The following is a 14,544-nucleotide window of genomic DNA, read 5'->3' on the forward strand; positions in this document are numbered from 1 at the left end:
CACCTCATTGCCGGCCCAGCTCTTTGTATTGCAAAGGCTGGAACCCTTGGGATATCCCCAGGTGCGCACACACTCAACGCTGCTGCTAGGTGTGTTTGGGGGTGTTTTGCTCAAGGAAAGTGGGAAAGTGTTTATTGGGACAGGGCCTGATGAGTGTGTAGAGACCCTGACCTTTCACTAGGGAGATCACAGGCACAAACCCCAGGCTGAACAAACACTGCACCAGTCTTGTCCTGACTCTTAGTTCTAGCCCATTTGATGGTCCAGGGTGAGAGTGTGAGAATGTAGTAGAAATAACTCTGCCACTTCTTTTTACCCCCAAGGCTGGATGCAAGACACTATATGTGCAAAAGTATGAATACATAATAATAAATGCCTTTAGCTAGGGGTGAGGCAAGATGGATGAGAATCTTTTATTAGATCAACCTCCGTTAGTGAAAGAGGCAAGCTTTTGAACTCCACAGAGCTCTTCTGCAGGTCTTTAAATAGGGGTGTTCATGGGCAGAACTAATCCTGGTGTATTACACATTAATACGTGCACGGCTTTGTAGCTAGAGCTGAAAACATATATATTCAGAGATAATCTTGCCTAGCATTCATGCCACATTTCTAAGTATTGTATAAGTCTAAATATAATACATGTTCAAAGCACTGTCCAAATATATGTGTAACCCCCAAGCAGATTACCTAGATTCCTGGGGCACTGTGTGCTGGTAGCTCAGGGAGGGGGAGTCAAGGCAGACTCAGAGTCTGCCTGGTAACCAATAGTAATCGAGATGCTCTGCCCAGGGAGCTGAGGATGGGAGAGGCCATTTTGGGAGCAGTCTGGAGACAGGGTGCAAGGGGCAGGACTGGCTGTGTCACTGGGAGCTGGTAAGCCCAGGCCTGCATGCAGGGTTCCCCAAGAACTGGCCTCTGGGACCAGAAAGCAGGATCCCTCAGTTTGAGCCCTTCCTGCTCCAAGGTGTCTCCCAGTTTGTAGGGCGTTGTTGGGAAAAGTTCCCCCAGCAGGCTGAGTTAGCACCCAGCTCCCTCAGAGGGAGAGTCACTACATGGCAAGCTCTGCTCTGGCTGCTAGGCTAGGGTTATGGCCTGCTGTGTGTGCCAGGTGCTAGGGTAGGAGACTGCAGTTTGGGTTTTTGGTGTAGTTTTGTAATCTGCACCTTGAGCACTGGACCCCTGGGTGTTGAGGGGAAATCCTGGGACCAGAAGTGGCCTGATGCCTGCGTGAAGAGGCTCCCTGCCAGCAGAGCCCAGCCCTTCTGCAGTGACTGAGAAGTCTCGAGTCATCTCTGCATCTGAGGATCACTCCTGGAGTTTGTGAGTGCACCATCTTTTAGTTAGTTAGTAAGGGAAATGATTTGGGGAACCCCTACTCCCTGAACAGCATCCTAAAGGGATGTAAGGATTTTGATAATCTGCTGCCTATTAAACCTGCAAAGGGACTGACCATTTTATCTCAATTGTGAGCCTCTTGGGCTGTGCTGAACCCAGTCAGCCACACTGCTAAACCGCTGCCCAGAAGTTACTGTGGCCACAGGTCATCAAGGGCCCTATCAAAGTACACATACCAATGGGAAACTAATTTTACAATTGCTACATGGAGTCATGTAACTGGTGATCCTAAGTATTGTGTTTTATCCTGTCATTTTATATTTATTTCCTGTTTAATATAATGGCTGTGTGGAATATATTGTATATGTTTGTGTTATTCCTTGGTAGTCTCCAACTATCTGGCAATTAAGTAGGAGTTATCTTGTGATTAGCATTTTCTTCCCAAGCTGCCCTGGTGACCCTGCGAGGAAGGAGTGAGGGGGGTGGAGGCAGCGCCACTTAAATTCATAGGGAAGAAAAAAAATAAAGCAGATACACCCTGATGAGTGGGTGGCAGGATCAATAAAAACCCAGGCCTGTCCATCAAAACTTATAAGCAGATTGCATTAAAGAAGGAGAGGGGCACTATGTATGCACAATGATCTATTGATTCTGTGCTTTATCCTATCTGTAGGCAGCATTTTCTGGAACACCTAGTGTTCATTTATTTTTAGGATTCTAAGCCTTGTAAAAATCATGTTGCTTTAGTCCTCGGGTGGAAATAAAGATGAATCAGCAGAGAATACCGACGCTGTATGGTGACTCCTTTTACCATCTGGGGACAGATGATGCACATAGTCACAGACGGCCCTGGCTAGGGAACATCAGAAGGAAAAATATACAGTAACATTCCAGGATGTCAGTACCCATTTGAAATGTGTACATACACACATTTTCCCACCACACTCACACTACACTTAGAACCTTTCAAGGAGACAGCTGATTCCTTACAATAAGATTCTAAAGCACAGTAGATTTACATAGTGATGCATTTATATACAGAGCTCAATTCTGTCTCATAAGGGCATTTTATAAATGTTTCAATACCTTATAGAAAGCTTGTGAAGGCTCATCCATCTCTCCGATCACTACTCCATGGTACTCATGCAGATAGGCACTAGTGAGACTGCCAGGTATAATGCTGAACAGATCATCAGTGAGGGCAGAGCTCTGAGAGCAAGAGGGGAGAATTGCTTTGGTGGACAGGTGTATTTTGCAGATAGCAAAATGTTAAGCAGCTGTTCTATTGTTTTTATTTTAAATTCTATGTTTGGGAAATTATGCTGTGATGCTACTCAGATTAGTCAGTGAACTCAATAGCAACCCACACGTCCCATGGCCTGTCATTTATATATCTTCACACCTTTCATTCTGAGTTCTTTGAGTTACTGCAGCCATCATTCTGGCCATGTGCAATACCTGCGGAGATCTAGAACTTAGACTTAAACCCTAGTAAGAGCAAAGTGGTGTCACGACCACACACAGGGGCCCTCACGTTAAATTTCTTCTGTTTAGAATGCCTCAAGTACAATTTTATGCTAGTCAGCAGTTTATTTTGGATATGGTGTGACTATATAAATGAAAAGTTCCAGTCTGCAATAATACTATGATACCTTTTAACCAAGGATCTCAAAGTGTACATAACCAACATCAATTGACCATTGCCCCCCACAGCAACCCAGCCCATTTTACAACTGGATCAACTGAGGTACAAAGATGAAATTACTTCCACAGATCATATATTGTAGCAGACCAGGGGCAGAGCTGGCAATAAAAATAAAAAATCCTGATTCACAGTAAACCACACTCCCAAATAGGACAGATCTATGAAATCTATGAAACTGGAAAGGGGGAAGCAAGGTTGAAGCAGCATATAGTGCCAGACAGATGGTTCTATAATGCCCACCCCATATGTGAATATTTAAATAGGCTGCAAAGCAACCCTACTTAGGTGAATGCAGAATCTTTTCTAAAGGCCATATGTTTTAAGCTTTATAGTGAAGCACAACAATGCAGGGATTAGCAAGCAGTCAAGTGCAGCTGGCAATGATATCTTCCAACTTCACCCTAGGAGTACTGGAAATGGAATTCTAGAACACACTTTAAAAACCAGGCGCTGAACACTACATTTTGGCAACATTATAATTATAAAGTTGAAGGCACAGTCTTGACACAATTATAAATGTAATATTACATACTTATGTGTAAATGTAAAGAGACATAACATGACAGTACTAAAATTAATATTTTACACAATTGTTCACTGTTACTTTTCGGATACCAAACTTTTAATAAAGATGTCTCTAAAGTTAAAAATAGTTGGTTGGAACTTCTGGTTTCTTGGCAAGAAAATAAAATATTTTTATTGGCTCATGTGATTAAACATTGCCCTGCTTCCGTTCTGACTTTATTGGTTTTACAGCTCCTGTTGGTATGAAATTGATTACATGTAAAGAGACATGCCTATATCATTTGTAAAAGATTACTGATAAATCCAGTGTAAAATTTCAGACAACTATTTTCAGGGCTTTATCTGTTTTTAAAATAAACCAGAGGTCTGATATATCAATGATACTACAGGAAATAATAAAAATAAAGTAATTTGATGCATAGTTTCATTTGTAACTGAATATTTTAAAATGGGTTTGATGTTACTTAACCACATGATTTCAAGATGTCCACAGACAGCAGTTAAGTATATTTACAGAAAAAATTAGCACATTTACATTTGTGGAAACATTTTACCTTTTATACTATTTCACTTGCACTATACATCTAAACTGGAAAACATTTTGGTTCTTCAACTTAAAGCACATCATGAAATATATTCACAAGGCATCAATGTAAACATTCTAAAATGTCAGCAAGTCCCCATACAGACATTTACTCGGAAAAAACCCTGTTTTCAAAAAGACTGACTCAGTTTTTATGGACCACATGTACAATACTGAGTATTTCAATCCATTGAGTATTCATTCAAGTGTAAAATAAATTTCCAGTCACCTGATTAAAACAAGAGGCCCCTAAGTATTGGATACCGCTTTGCATGCACAGTAATTGGATCAAATACTGGCTTTAATGGATATAGAATATCTTAAAGAGACTTTCATACTGGAAAAGATAAAGCAGATTTAACCAAATCTATTCACATTAAACATTGAGTAAAAGATTATTTGCACTACCATTTGTTTGCTAACTACCAACCAAGAGTTTTAAAACCAGGATTTGCCCCAAATAATCATTCTTGATTACTGCAGTAAAAGCCATAATGTTGGTAGAATTATTTCCATGCAACAGATGTCATAGGCATAAGATTATGAACCTGTTCCTGCTCCCAAAGAAGTCAGTGGCAAAGCTCCCATTTGAGAGTAGGACAGGGTCCAATCATATTCGCTGCAGGATCAAGGAGAAGACAACAAATTACTAGCATAATTCATAAACAAGTTTTCTTGTATAAAGAAACAGTCGGCTGCCATGTGAAAATTTCTCCTTGAGGAAAAAATATCATGCAGAATACTCCCCATTGCACCTGATTAGTCTTGTCAGAAAGAGCCTCTGAAAATGAAAGTAGGTGAAAAACAAAACTGGAATCATGGAAGCTAGATAACAATTCATCCACTCATCATAAATAGCTCTGTTGTTCAAGACTGAGAATAATGCATATTAATATAATGTCTTTACTATAGCATAAATTAGTTTCTTAACACCAAAATGGACAAATATAGCTATAACCTAGAGTGAAATATTTCTTAATATCAGTTTTTGATCTCAAGAAACCAACTCATGAATAGAAATTTGATGTTTTCCTACTCCTAATTTTCTCCTTAATGTGGAAACAAAAAGTTATATATTGAACTCATTGTTGTGATGTGTAAAATACTCTGCCATCATACCTTAAGGACAACATATTCTACTGCACAAAACTTCGTTTTCAGATTTTGATATTTTCCCTTATGAAGTGACAGTCACATCAGTAGTGAAAATTATACAATACATCAAACATTTGTTTTTGACTTTTTACATACATGATCTGTGCATTAACACTGATTCTCAACTTAAAAACTAGAACATTAACATTTACTGTTCTCTGTTTCTTTATTCTCTGGTAGATGAGTTGACCTTTCTGAAAAACACTAATGAGAATTAAATGCTCACATCATGGATTAGACTTCATGGTGTAGTTCCTCATCATTATTTACCTAGTAAACTGGTAGGTAGCTCTCACAACAATTTCAAGAATAAGATTTGAAGATTAGCCAATATTCCAGGGAGATAAATAGGTGATAATCACCAAGTTGCTTTGTCAGTGAGAAGTTTTTAATATTTATGATTAATTATCAAAAATCTTATTTTGAAAATTCAGTGCTATAACAAGTGAGGGTGGACCCAATCCACAGTGTTTGGACCTGAATATTCCCAAATTGAGGTGGTTTTGGATCTCAGGTTTGGTTCAGGGCCATGTTTGGTACACTGTTAACATCTTTAGAAGCAACTGACATTAGCTCAGTAAACAGAGCAAACATTGTGGTAACATTACCTAATTGCAAAGGCATAATTATAAAGATTACAACATCAGTATGAATCACTCCAGTTCATTTAAAAGGGAACTGGTAGATGCTGGTAATTAACGAGCTACTTTGAATGGTAAAAAACTTTTTAAAAAGCCCAATAATTCAGGTAGTAGCATACCCTTGTTACTTCCTCAGACAACCGTGGCTATCAAAGGCTGAGAATGGCAAGACATATCAATCCATTCTCTGTATACTTAATATGCCTTCTAGCAAACAATCTCAGTAGCAGGAGTGTATTGGGACATAGATGTACAAAGAAAGGAAAGAGGTTAAGCAGGGAGAAGATGGGTGGGAAATAAACCCAATCTCTCCTCAGTTCTCTCTCTCTACGTATGACCAGGATCCAGATCAAGGGAGAAGAGATGGCAAGGGGTTGGTCAAAAAAAGAAAAGCTAAGATTTTTGTATGACTGTTTCTTGTATGGAGTAGGTTATAAATGAGAGAGATCCCAAAAGTTATGCAATAAGGCACATCTATTTGCAAATGAAGAGCACTTTCAGTGTTTACAGCTGTGATCATTAAAATCTTTGATACAGCAAACATATTAACTAAGCTACACTTCAAGAAACTGCCCCCAATTGCCTGTTGGTCAGTCCTCTAACCCATTTCTGGTTCCCCTGAGGATTTTCTTAACTGTATATCAGCATCTTATACAAAAAAATAATGTGACATTGACAGCTTCTTAGTGATATTACTAAGCTTCACTTGCAGGCTCCAGACGCCACTGCCCTTTCTTTCTTTGCCGTGGCTGGTAAAAAAAATACTGGAAGGTCACTGCAAATAAATGGACCAGCTTCTGTGTTTAAAACATTAAAAAATATTTTCTTTCCTGTACAATGGACATTTAAAAGCTAGAGAAAATAAGAGGAGAATTCTTAAAACAAGTCAGACCTCCGGAACCTATCAGTGCATACAGAGTTCTAGCCAGATGTGTATCTTTTTTAGAGCCTTTCATAATGCTGTGTCCTCTTCCTCTCTGAAATCTCCAACTAGAAGTGAGTGCTTATCTGGCTCACTGAGAACTATGCTGTTGAGGGAGCGTTTATCTGAGAACAGGGAATTTATTGAGGCTCTACTATAACTGATGATTTGATCCATTAGGCTCAGTTTCGGAGAAATTGTCCCAGTTTCATCAATTCCAACATGAACACTAATTTCTGAAGGGCTCTTCTGTCTTATCTGGCCACGGGCGCGGAGCTCATATTTCTCATAACTTGGTTTCTTGTAGCTAAGGAAAAAAAATCCAGTATAAATTAGTTGGAAGTAACTGTGCATAGAAACAACAATGTGGAAAGTAACTGTACTGCAGATGCTCATGTACAAATCAGTACAGTTCATTCATAATTTGAATACATCATACGTGTTAAAAATGTCTGATTTCTCATCTTCTGGTTGATTCTAGTAAGAAATGAGTGCTTTATTTTAAAACAGTACACAGAAGGGGAAAGGAGAGCAAAGCAGACTCGTACCACTCCTTATATTTAACTGGATTGCTTGGTGTTGAAATTCCCAGATACATCCTGGTAGAATGCATCTACTGCTTTTGTGAATGAAAGAAGCATGCTCCAGTGTTCTATTATAACTAGCAAATCATTGCCTTTTCTACCCCGGGCTCTTTGACACCTGCACTCATTGGTTCCCACACTACATGGTATCACACATACCACAGATCTCCATTACAGTTGGATGAGGGGTAAGAAATAAAACAAGCCATGGCATTTAACACAGTATTGCTTATTGTAATACTTCATATGGTTAAGTCCTCAGTGCCAGCAGGTGTGGTGTTCCCAGCTGTGTTGCATCATAGCCACAAAATCTGTGAAAAAGCCAGCATCAGCTGGCAACAAAATTTCCAACAGATTTTCAGTGGCAAGAGTTATTACATACTAAGTACACTAGGATTTTTATAGTTCCCATCATGTGCACCCAGCCGGGTTACAGTTCAAACTCACATGTCTAACAAAACTGACTGACATATTTTGGACCAACTGGCTACTCCAATGAAGCAAAATGGACAAATAAGAAGCCAAAAGGGAGAAGTGTTGAGAAGGTGACAGTCCTCAAAACAGCCACCGCTAACGACAGAATTCTAGAGCTGGGATTAGAGTTTAGGAGTCTCTGACTCTTCACCCTGTGTTCAGTTCACTAGACTCTCTTCCTCCAAGCCACTGGTTCTCAAAGTATTTACCATTATGGGCCACATCCAATCCTACCAGTATGGTCCGGAGAATGTCACATGGGCCACAGCTGTGTGCTGACTGGGCCACAAGTAGCCCGCGAGCCACAGGTTGAAAGCCACTGCTCTAAGCTAAGAGATCTGTGACTACAAATCAAAATAAAAGAATTTTTCATACTTACAGCTTTAGTAACAGAGAAGAACACACAACGGAAACAGAAGAGGCAGCCATTGCAGCAGAGCCCATCCACGGCTGCAAAATGATACCAATTGGCAGAAAGACACCTAGAAAAGAAACCAGGACTGATTCCAGATAAACCACACAAGAATAGAATACTCCTCATACAGTACCTTTAATGCACTATATAAAACCAAGCAAGCTTCCCTATGGATGTCTATACATGGAGTTTTAGTTGCATTTTAACACATTAACAAACATGATTGTAAGTTTGAGTGTATATAGAACAGAAACGTTATACACAAGTAGGAATAATAAATGTGTCATGTCTATACTATAATTTACAGCTGTATTAAACTGGGTTATCTAGCATGTGTTAAAATACAACTGAAAGTTCAAGTGCAGACATAGCTTGTTTTCCCTGCAGTAAAGGGTTCTCTTCCTGGATCAAAGCCATGAGTTTTCACACCTCATTCAACAAAATGTCTCTCAAATATTTGTTGATATACGAAGTATATCTATATTAATCATAATAGGAGATAGCTCCCTGCTATTCCACCACCATCTCTCTTAAGGTAAAGAACTTTGTGTTGATAATCTCTCTCAGACAAGAATGATGGATACCATTTCATGAATGGATGGATACCATTTCATGAATTCTGACCAGCCTGATTGCCTTCTATGATAAGATGACTGACTGTAGATGTGGAGAAAGTGGTGGACGTGGTATGTCTTAACGTTAGCAAAGTTTTTGATACGGTCTCCCAGAGTATTCTTATCAGCAAGTTAAAGAAGTATGGCTTGGTTGGATGAATGGACTGTAAGATGGATAGAAAGCTGGCTAAATCATCAGGCTCAACGGGTAGTGATCAACGGCTCGATGGCTAGTTGGCAGCCGGTAACAAGCGGAGTGTCCCAGGGGTCAGTGCTGGGGCTGGATTTGTTCAACATCTTCATTAATAACCTGGAGGATAGGGTGGATTGCACCCTCAGCAAGTTTGCAGATGTCACTAAACTGGGGGGATTGGTAGATACACTGGAGGGCAGAGATAGGATAGACAAATTAGAGAACTGGGCCTAAAGAAATCTGATGAGGTTCAACAAATGGATGGAAGAATTCCATGCATTGCTACAGACTGGGGACCGACTGGCTAGGCAGCAATTCGGCAAAAAAGGACCTGGGGGTTACAGTGGACAAGAAGCTGGATGAGAGTCAACAATGTATCCTTACTGCCAAGAAGGCTAATGGCATATTGGGCTGTATTAGTAGGGGCATTGCCAGCAGATCGAGGGAAGTGATTATTCCCCTCTATTTGGCACTGGTAAGGCCTCATCTGGAGTACTGTATCCAGTTTTGGGGCCCCAACTACAGAAAGGATGTGGACAAATTGGAAAGAGTCCAGCAGGGGGCAAGAAAAATGATTAGGGGTCTGGAGCACATGAATTATGAGGAGAGGCTGAGGGAACTAGGCTTGTTTAGTCTGCAAAAGAGAAGAATGAGGGAGGATTTAATAGTAGCCTTTAAATACCTGAAAGGGGGTTCCAGAAAGGATGAAACTAGGCTGCCAGTGGTAGTAGATGACAGAACTAGGCGCAATGGTCTCAAGTTGCAATGGAGGTGGTCTAGGTTGGATATTAGGAAACAGTTTTTCACTAGGAGGGTGACGAAGCCCTGGAATGGACTACTAGGGAGGTGTTGGAATCTCCATCCTTAGATGTTTCTAAGGCCCAGCTTGACAAAGCCATGGCTGGGATGATTTAGTTGGGGTTGGTTGTGCTTTGAGCAGGTTGGACTAGATGACCTCCTGAGGTCCCTTCCAACCCTAGACTTCTACGATTCTATGAAAAAAAGATCACTGGAATCATCTATTAATAAAGCACAACATCAGTACCACAACAGAACATTCACATACCAGCAGCTACAGGAATTCCCACGAGATTATAAATTAGAGCAAAGACAAAGTTGAAGCGGATAGTTCTGACAGTCTTCCTTGATAAATCTATACTTGCTGCCACATCTAGCAAATCGTTCTGCAAATTAAAGTGTTCATAGGAAAAGTCAAAGAAAACTAATAGCACAAATGAAATGTTACCATATTACTGTTTTCAAAGTTAAATACTGTGCACTGGGCGTTTCTAAAAAGATGCAAGTGTCTCTCTAATACAGGAAGGATTTACAATCTAAAAACACCTATTTTATGTTTGTACAGTGCCCTGCACAATACGTTTTTGAAGCCTCTGGGCACTAATACAAAACAAATAAATAATATGTTTACAGCAACATCTCTTAGTGTTGCTATAGTCATTTGTCAGGGTTTCTATCAAACTCTGTTTTTCAGGCATTTATCATCAGGCTGTGAAAATTCACTCAAGTGCAACTTGGCACACAGGAAGACGTGATCACCAGATAATAGATGTTATAGTATCCTACCAAAATAAAGTTTAATTTTCAATGTTCTATTTCTTCCCCAAAGTTCACCCTCATCCCCCCCCTTTTACCCCCCCTCAAACTTGGCGCTGCTGCCACAATATAATCTAGCAAAAGAAAGCTAGTTGCAGCTTCCTTCAAGAGCAAATGAATACCACTCCCTCAGGAGTCAGAAAAAGATAGTTTCCTCCATGCTCCACTTCCATTGGTCTGTATGGATGGAGTATACGATCTCTGCAGTTGTCCCAATCCAGGCCAGTCTCGGAATGAGGGACTGACCTCTGGTCCCAAACAATGACCTTCATTTCACTGCCTTTGGCATGCCCCACCCATTTTTCTTTAATGAAACCAATTTAGTTCCATTACTTACCCTAATTAAAACCACATCTGCTGCCTCAATGGCTACATCAGTGCCTGTGCCAATTGCAATTCCAACATTAGCCATGGCAAGTGCAGGGGAATCATTGATACCATCTCCCACCATTGCTACCCGCTTCCCCTCCTCTTGTAACTGTTTCACTTTGGCTACTTTATGTGAGGGAAGAACTTCAGCAAACACTTTGGTGATGCCAACCTAAAGGAAGAGAAAGAACAAAACCATCTTACAACTTTTCCATGTGCTAGCCAAGATTCTGTCTCTGAATTTAAATGCTTTCTATTCTCTCTGTTGAGGAGCAGACGGTACTCCTTTGAGTTAACAGTGAACACAATGTAATTTCACTGTAAGTTACACACCACACTGGAGACTTTTTCACTGTCACACTATTTTCTCATTTCCCCAGTGCTCTCACTGGCATGAGGAAGAGCCCAGTCTATCTTAGGAACGTATCTTGATTTTGGAAAGAAAAGTAATAACTGTGATTGTTGGATTAGCAAAGGGAGACCAAATCTGTTAAGAGTTGGGGGGAAAAAAGCTGAAATTTAAAAAGTAAATAGGAAAGTATAAAGCAGGAAACAGTCCTAATTCACGTTTTTAGCAGAGAATTTACAGACTGTTGTGAAGACGCTAAAATTGCTATGACACTTCAAAGAAACCAAAGAGATCTAGATTTTTAGGTATTCAAGAAAAGTAATATTTTCTCCAATGATCAATGTTTTTCATGCCAGTTATTTAAGCAGAGATACTGTCCTTTAAAATAAATTGCTCAAGGATCATTCAATAATTAACTGATTTTATTATGCACCATGAGGATTAAAAGGGACATCAGGCTAAAAGTTCTGGTCCAGCTCTGATGTAAAAGGTGCAATACCACTCGCCAGAGTAATAGCTGCTTACAACATGCCCCTCTCCCCCAAGTGTTTCCATACTAGTTTCAAACATTTTAGATTTTTTTTTTATATTATTGGCACTTTTCACCTTCAACCAATTTTGCTATGCATCAGCCAGAGGGGGCATGAAAACATGAGATGAGATATTCCCCCCCCCCCCCCCCGAGTAGAGTGTAACAGGGCTTTTGGGGGATCAGAAAAGACTATGAAGAAAATTGTAAGTCAACTAAATATACAACAACTTACCTGAGAAGCAATATATCTCGCTGTTTTACTGTTGTCGCCAGTCATTAGAACAACTTCTAAACCCATAGTCTTCAAAGTGTGAACTGCCAATTCAGCTTCAGGTTTCACTGTATCAGCAATAGCTATCAAGCCACACAGCACTCCTAATACACACAGCATGAAAATGAATGTGTTCCTATTGAAGTTGTTTTCCCCATCTTTAGCAAGCAGTGGGTCCTGGAAGACCCTCTCAGAGCCCAAAGGCTCTCGTCTTTATTAGTCTCCAAACCCTTAAAAGTACTTATATTGTGCCCAAACATCCTTGCAGTTGAGAAGAACTGCACCAGGCTTTACCTTTCAAAATGTTACAAAACTTTTAAGATAGAGACTCATTTGTGACCACATGATTCTATACAAGAGCAAGGTATTATTATTAATAATAATAATCCAGATTATAGTTTCAGGGTCAATTGCTTCCCTCATCACTTGCTCACAAGTCAAACCCAAGAACAGATAAAAGAGGCAACAATCTCACCATCAACAGCTACAAGGACTGCAGTGCAACCTCTACGTTCGTGTTCAATCATGGCATTATCAATATCGCTTTTAAGAAGAAGGCCATTTCTATTCATCCACTCCCGGTTTCCAATAAGAACGGAGTACTTTTGATAATTCAAGGTAGCTGAAGGAAAAAAAAATACAGTCCTACCATCATGTGCATACATCCAAGTTAATCCACACAAGAGTTCATAGGGTGCTCAGACAGATTAGTAGCATCATTATCCAAAATCTAAATAATGCTTAGAAACTGTTTTTAATTCTTACCCATCCCACAAACCTTTCTTTTCCCTGTTTTTGATAAGGCAATGAATTAGCTGTTCTACAGTAAGAGGCTGCTAGCATTTACCTGGACCTACAGTTGTAACATGGAACAACATTGGGTAAATTTCCTATCTCTGAGTTTTAATACACATGAAAGCCATGATGTTGCGCTTCTTTTGAAAGACTGGTCAATAGTGTAAGTTACATGAAGATTTTAGGTAGTGATCACTTGGGACAAAACAGTTTTTAAGAGAACACAGATGTGCACTGGGAGCTGACTCCTGTATTCTATTCCCAGCTCTGACACTAATTATCTTTAGCATGGAACTTTAAAATCTCTGTGCCCCATTTTAATAGAGCTCCTTTTAGCCCATGTCCCTTAAAGATATAGAAGTATCAGTGACCCCATTCCACAGATGAATAAAGTACAGCTATTAAATTAAGTAAAGAGCAACTCCTTTGTGCCTCCAGGAGGATTAGGCCCAGTTCTCCAGAGGGGAAAGGTTAGTAACCCATGGCAGCCTCCCCGCAAGCATCCTTAGTGAAAGTCAGACAAAACTAGATCACCATTCTTGACATTAATTTTATTTTATACGCCTGCGTCAGCTTACTTGGCAACTGGGCATCAATAATCAAGGCAGGCTGCATTGACTCTTCAATATTCTCATCGACTTTTATGAGTGTCACATTCTTAATATTATTTTCTTCAATCTGGTCATTCCTCCTGTACAGCAATGCTTCAATATTGGTGACTTTACAGCTAATGCCACAGCCTGCAACTACTTGAAAATCTGTACAAGTCCCTAGAGTTTCTGAGTCCAGTTCCTAAGAGAAAAGGTCAAAATTTCTGAGAAATACATAACCCAGTTGCATTTATAAGAGTGCCGACAGTAAACTACACTCAAACCCAAATCTAGAACATATGCAGAGAAAATGCAATCATCAAAACACAAGTTTAAATGTTGAGCTTTAGGGCTGACGGTGTCAAATCATTCACATGGCTTCATCATTTTCAACTTTCAGAACTCTCCAAGTAAAATGCCATTTCAATAAGTCAACCACTTTCTAGTCAGTGCAAGGTTATTCACAGACATACACAAAATATTGAGACAAAGCTCTACAAAAGAGGATCTCTCTTGTTGCAAAATATTCTGCCCATTTAAAAGGATCTCAGTACCATACCTTCTTGCAGTATTTTGTTATCGCTGACCCTAGAGGGTGCTCACTGTTACTCTCAGCAGTCCCCACTATTGCCAAAATCTTATTACGTGGCATCTGGTTAGCCTCCACTAGAATCTTCACCTGCATCACTACTGGAGTTCCATGGGTAATGGTTCCTGTTTTATCAAATACCACCACCTTTACCTGCAGAAAAACAGAACATTGCATTGTTGCATGAAGATCTTATTGCAGAATCACTCAGATGCAGTCACTTCCCAAAGTTATTACCTAGCCACCTAAAGACAACATGTGGTGATAACGTCTGTGCTTGAAAAAAATT

The 14,544-nt window shown here is 39.9% G+C and overlaps 1 protein-coding gene across 1 annotated transcript in view; it reads right to left on the reverse strand.

Moving 5' to 3' along the window:
• Positions 1-3,498: 3,498 nt before the first annotated feature.
• ATP7A (ATPase copper transporting alpha) overlaps positions 3,499-14,544 on the reverse strand; it is a 62,405-nt gene continuing 51,359 nt past the window's right edge. Inside the window, exons 16-23 of the mRNA XM_067548248.1 lie at positions 14,226-14,408; positions 13,655-13,868; positions 12,757-12,903; positions 12,243-12,385; positions 11,098-11,301; positions 10,213-10,330; positions 8,304-8,406; positions 3,499-7,173 (exon numbers count right to left, since the gene is read on the reverse strand). Of these exons, the coding sequence (XP_067404349.1) occupies positions 6,897-7,173; positions 8,304-8,406; positions 10,213-10,330; positions 11,098-11,301; positions 12,243-12,385; positions 12,757-12,903; positions 13,655-13,868; positions 14,226-14,408 (1,389 nt within the window). The 3' untranslated portion in view covers positions 3,499-6,896. The remainder of the gene's footprint in view (positions 7,174-8,303; positions 8,407-10,212; positions 10,331-11,097; positions 11,302-12,242; positions 12,386-12,756; positions 12,904-13,654; positions 13,869-14,225; positions 14,409-14,544) is intronic.

Source organism: Emydura macquarii, unplaced genomic scaffold (assembly GCF_026122565.2).
Source record: "Emydura macquarii macquarii isolate MOO-44397 ecotype Brisbane River unplaced genomic scaffold, CSIRO-AGI_Emac_v2 contig_1253, whole genome shotgun sequence".
Lineage (NCBI taxonomy): Eukaryota > Metazoa > Chordata > Testudines > Chelidae > Emydura > Emydura macquarii.